Source organism: Trachypithecus francoisi, unplaced genomic scaffold (assembly GCF_009764315.1).
Source record: "Trachypithecus francoisi isolate TF-2019V2 unplaced genomic scaffold, Tfra_2.0 Lachesis_group2, whole genome shotgun sequence".
Lineage (NCBI taxonomy): Eukaryota > Metazoa > Chordata > Mammalia > Primates > Cercopithecidae > Trachypithecus > Trachypithecus francoisi.
In genome coordinates, this window is record NW_022681465.1 from 33,622,465 (window position 1) to 33,628,464 (window position 6,000).

Here is a 6,000-nt window from a genome sequence, read left to right on the forward strand (position 1 = left end):
AAATGTGGCTAGTGCAATGGAGGAATGGGTGTTTCAAATCTTATTCCATTTTTAATTAATTTATACTTAAATTTAAACAGACAATATGGCTAGATTGCTCTCAATAATTAAGGGTCTGAGATTTTTACCCTACTTGCAGGCTAACGAAATTAATGTGCCACAGTTTCATGACGATGCTGGAAGAAAAGAGCAAATTCTAGGGTCAGAAACAAAGGACTATACTACTCACAAAAATATCAGTAGCAGTAGTATCAGCATAGTTGTGCCAATCTCCAGAAACTCAGTTCCCCCCATGTGATGTGAAGCGGATACTCAATGCATTGTCAGAGGGGAACCCTGAGCTTAGGGTTCTTGAATATTTTAAACTGGACAGTAAAACCTACCTGCCCTTTGCTTCGGAGGGAAAGAATACCTCTATCTTCCAAAACTATCTACTATACAAATATCTTTGAGAAGAGAGTCTGGGATGAAAGCAGTAAGTGCCTTTGCTCATAAGACATGCAAAAGTCTGAGTGACTAATGGAGAATTGAATCCCAACATAGCGGTATCATACATATCCCTGAAATCCACTCATCTCCCTCCTCCTTGAATACCTTGCTTTTAGCCATACTTCTTCCTATGACCATGGTAAGCTTCCAAATGGTTATCCTTCTTCCACCACTGCCTCCTCCCACTCACTCTCTATACAGTAGCTAGACTGCATCTTGTAACACAAATCTCATCTTGTTTCAGTCTTCAGTGTCACCCACTGTCCTTAGGATTAGGCCACCCCTCCTTAGCAAGTTCCACAAAGCCAGCACTTCCCTTGCTTGTCCGTTTAAGGTTTATGCCTTTAGTCACATTAAACTCCTCTCATGTTCTTACATGTAGAGGTCATAAAGTGGAGTCCTAGGTTGAATTCCAACTACATATTTGCCTGGTTTGGCCCATAGAACAGTTTTTAAAACATTTGGGCTATTTCATATTTGGGAGATTTCATATTTATAAAATATGAATTTTAAGCTCCTCTTTAGAAATCAAGGCATCTGGCAACACTTGGCCTGCATCCCAACCTGACAATACTTGGCTGAAACTGAGTATCTACTTTTCCCTTTAGACAGTCTGGATTCTCCAGATTGCCACGCATCTCCCTCCTGCTCTTAACCTATGTATTGTTTTACATTTTCTGCCTGACTTCCATTCTAAGGCATCATGCTCCCTTTGGTCTCTTTCAATCTTCCCACTTCTTCAGCTGCTAACTACCACTCGTGCTTCAGGTCTTCGTGTATTCATGCCACTAGGAAGCTTTCCTTCACCATCACCAACCCTATTAGGATGAGATGATGCCCTGTGTGACATTCACCTATCCAGGACCCTGCCATCCCATCATATCTTCCGAGGTTCTCTACACTACCCTTATCATGGCATGAATCACATGGCATTACAATTATTTTAAATTTTGTTTCTAAATTTGTAAGTCTCTGTTTATAGATCTGCATCCCTCTCTACACCTTCAAGTCATAAGAAAGTGACTACAACTGTCTTGTATACTATTGTATGTCAGTGCCTAGGAAAAAGCCAAACATCTAGTGTGGGCTGAATAAACACTTGTTGCATAAATGAATGAAACAAGTTAGGTGAAGAAAGGCCACTTCAAAAGATTGGGGAAGAGTGTATTTACATTTTTATATATGTATTTATTTTTAAAATGTGGACCACTGAAATGTCATTCCTTCCCCCTCTCCCCCTACCCTGGAGAAACTAAAATAACTACTTGAGTCGTAGAGCAATAGCTATATACTGGCAATGTGCTAAGAACCACATGTGGATTAGTTCATTTAATGCTGACAACAGTCCTTTCAGGTTAGTACTTCATTATTCCCATTTTGGAGAGTTAAACCATTCAACCCTCCAAAAGGGACAAGATGAAGGCCTTATTCTCCACAACACTACTGTAAATTGTAGGGATGCATGATGACTTAAATTTCTGCCAGGAGACCTGAGAGCACATGACACCAACAGCAACTTCATTCACAGCCCATCTTTTGAGCTACTTGTATGGTTTTAATAATTAACTTTCACATTCAAATGGTAAAGAAAGTTCTTATACACACAAGAAGCTTTCATGGCTATTATACCAAATGACACAGCTTCCAGGGCAGTAACAAGAATCTTTAATCTCATTTCACAAATAGAAAAACAAAGGTATGGAGCAATAAGGCCAAGTGTAAAGTTAACGTTATGTCCCTCAGGCTGCCCCTCAGCCTGCCATGCCTTAATGTGAGAGTCCAAAGCCCTCAAAGCACGGTATGTAAAGCCTAATAAATTCTGCACACAGCAGATAAATAAATTCTTCCTAGGAGGAAGAAAGAATCAGAGATGTCACTGAATCACAAAAGTACAACCTAGGCAGAAAGTCAAGATCCCTGGTCAATCTTTTCCAGGTGGAATTCTTGCTCATTCTTTGCCCCAAAACACATACACACACACACAAAGTTTTAAAAACAAGCTAAATTCTAAGAGTTTTTTTTTTTGTTTTTGAGACAGGGTGTCTGTCTGTGGCCCAAGTTGGAGTGTGGTGGCATGATCACAGCTCACCACAGCCTCATCCTCCCAGGTTCAAGAGATCCTCCCTCTTCAGCCTCTTGAGTAGCTGGGACTACTGACATGCACTACCACACCTGGCTTTTTTTTTTCTTTTAATATTTTTTGTAGAGAGAAGGTCTCACTATGTTGCTGGTTCAAACTCCTGAACTCAAGCAATACTCCCGCCTCAGCCTCTCAAAGTGTTGGGATTACAGGCATGAGTCATCACACTTAGTCTCACCAAGTCTTGTAACTTTTAAAGTCAAATTTCCAGAGACACTTCAGGACCCACCAGGCCTTTAAGCGTTCAAGTTCCAGCTTATTAAAAATATTACATTAAATATCTGTATATTTTTCTAGGCATTATAATTTCCTTCCTGAAGGAGTTGAGAAAAAAACTATATGTGGGCACCACAATTTTATTGACGTGTTGAATGAAGTTAGAATTAAAATGTCTATAGCTTTTAACATTTGATTAGCACATCATACATGTGTAGAATGCTTTCCTAAGCTTCATTCTAAAAACACAGAATTCATTTTATTTCCAAGTGCAGCTTGATGAAGTAGAAGCACATGGCATTTTATTTTCGAAAGCAATGTCTTAGCAAACTTGTTATTTCTTCCAATCTATTGTGTAAACTCACCAAATGATTATTTATTTATGTATTTATTTATTATTTTTTGTGTTTTTATTTTTTGAGACAGAGTCTCACTCTGTCACCAGGCTGGAGTGCGTGGACTGATTTCAGCTCACTGAAACCTCCACCTCCCAAGTTCAAGCGATTCTCCTGCCTCAGCCTCCCAAGTAGCTGGGATTACAGGCGCCCGCCACTATGCCCAGGTAATTTTTTGTATTTTTAGTAGAGATGGGATTTCACCATGTCGGCCAGGCTGGTCTCGAACTTCTGACCTTGTGATTTGCCCGCCTCGGCCTCCCAAAGTGCTGTGATTACAGGCATGAACCACCACACCCGGCCAAATGATGATCTTAAAGGGCCTTTGATAATGCATTCTTGACCTCATTCTACTTGCCATGTATAGTCATTAGAAGACTGTTCATATAAAAATATGAAATAAAACTATATAGTCTTTAAGTTACACTGGAAGGCCCTTTCGGACAAGGAACATACTCTATATCTTTACATCTTTAAAGCACGTAGCAGAGTGCATAGCACAATGAAAATGCCTATCAAGTCAGGAATGCAGGAACGACAGGGCTTACCATTTAATATCAATTCTAAAACTGATTATTTATTTTTGAGACAGGGTCTCGCTGTGTCACCCAGGCTGGAGTGCAGTGGTATAAACACAGTTCACTACAGCCCTGACTTCCTGTAAAGCTGATTTTTTTTTAGGCCATTTACTTACTTCATAAAGTAAGCATAGAATGGCAAGAACTATGTTTTTTGTGCCTGTGATTATAAACTGAAAATTTACAAGCAATATGTCACATGTTATTTGAGCTAAATGACTGATTTTACCAAAATGAAGGCATCCTTCCTGGATTATTAAAATTAGCAGTAAATTTAAGTTTGCACCTAGAATAGAAAAGAGATTGTAAAGAATGTAAAACATCTGAAGCAAACCAAGTCCAATAAGATCTTCCTTCTATTTAAATTTCTATGACAGCAAACGCACAGGATGTAAGGTCCTTAGCTTGGTACACAGGGATTGGTGGGGACGAGACGATTTCAACTCTGAACCCTGGTAACCAGCTCCAGGAACACACGCCTTTCAGCCCCGCAAAGCTACTGACCAAATCTCCCAGAGAGATAATCACATCTCAGCCAAAGGACACGAACTCAGACGATCAGAACACAGGACCTGCCATCAGGCAGCTGCACGAGACAAGAGACCGTGCTCAAAATCACGTAATAACCTAAGTCATCCCAAGGGAGCCCCACAACTACCCTCAGCTGCGGGCAGAGCTGACGCATATTTTGCAGATGACAACACAGAGGTTCCGATGGGGCGGGTCCCAAGGCCACACAGCTGGGAAGGTGACTGAACCTAGACTTAACTAGTATCCCAAGTGGTGGATACTTTCCATTCTGCCTGGGCGATCGCGCTTCGCCCTCGTATTACACTCCGAGGCTGGTAAAACGGCAGGAAGAGAGCAAAGCTGGGCCAGGACGGGAAAGAAAGAGGGGAGGGAATTTCCACTGCTTCCCGGCACTCGCCCCCACTCCACACCCCAGGTTGCTACTCCGCGGCGGCCTCTACCTCCCCAAACTAGACTCAAGGGTGGGCAGAGGACCAAGGAGGCTTTCTAGGCGTCACGGAGAGTTCTCCAAGTTGGGGGCAGAAAAGGCGAATGAACAAATCGTACCCCCTAGGGGCACAAGGAGAAGTGCGGAGGTGAGAAGGACAGGAGGGGAGGGCGACCCCTCACAAACTGACCAGGGACTTAATAATGATGGTGAAGTGTGGTGAGAGAGGTTGGGGAAATGCGAGAATGGCTCAGTCCCCCAAAATCCTCCCTGGCCACAGCACTGAATCCCCGCCCCATCCCCCCACCCCCGACCCGGGCAGCCCGAGAGAAAAAGCAACAACCTCCTGGGGCACCAGGAATTGGTGGCAGCAGGATCCCGAGCCTGGGCCCCCTTTCGCACCCCCACCCTCACCCTTGCTCTGCCCGCCTCGCAGTGGCGGCGGCGGCGGCAGCGACACCAACCTGCGCGGCCACGGGCTCTGTCCGGGACGGAAGCCGGAGCCTGCGGGCGGCGGAGCGGCGGGCGGAGTTAGTTGGAGGCTCCGGCTCCCTGGGCGGGGACAGCCTGAGCACGCGGCGGCGGCGGCAGCGGCGGGGGCTCCCCGCCTTCGGCGCTCGCGAGGCCCAGCCGGGTCTGCCGCTTGCCCTCGACTCCTGGGGCAGCTCTCAGTCCCTCCCCAGGGGCGACTCCCGGGCCGGCCCCGCGCTCGCCTCTTCTACGCCGGCTGCCCCTGCTCTGCCCTGCCTCTTTGGGCGGAGGGGCTGCGGGGCTTGGGAACTGGAGCCCCGGCGAGTCCCAGCGACTGCGCGCAGCTTCCCGGGGTTTCCCTGCGGGGGTCGCGTGTGCTGGGTGTCAGAACTCACGTGCGGGCCAGAGGTAGCCAAGAGCTGTAACTCTTGCCCAAGTGCTTCGGGGAGGGGAGTGAAGGCCCGGCCTGAAAGTCTCTGACCCTCCCGAGTCTCGTGTCCCTAGAAGCAGCCCTGCGAGGTGGCCACGACAGCTGCCCGGAGACAGGCAGAGGAAAATGTCCGACTCTCCCTCCGCCCAGCCTCGGGCCAGGAGAACGTTTCCCGAGAGAAGGAAGGACCCGTTGACCCCCAGCCCTTGCTCCAAGCTGGATACCTGGCTGAGTGCATGGAACTGGAAGGGACGGCAGAGCACCGGGGCTGAACGCATGGGAAATGTGCGATTTCTATTCACACCACCCCCTTGCCCGGCCCC

The 6,000-nt window shown here is 46.4% G+C and overlaps 1 protein-coding gene across 1 annotated transcript in view; it reads left to right on the forward strand.

The window, feature by feature from the left end:
- LOC117066030 overlaps nucleotides 1-5,727 on the forward strand; it is a 111,974-nt gene extending 106,247 nt beyond the window's left edge. The window contains exon 2 of the mRNA XM_033181537.1: nucleotides 5,238-5,727. Within this exon, the coding sequence (XP_033037428.1) occupies nucleotides 5,238-5,727 (490 nt within the window). The remainder of the gene's footprint in view (nucleotides 1-5,237) is intronic.
- The last annotated feature ends 273 nt before the right edge of the window (nucleotides 5,728-6,000 follow it).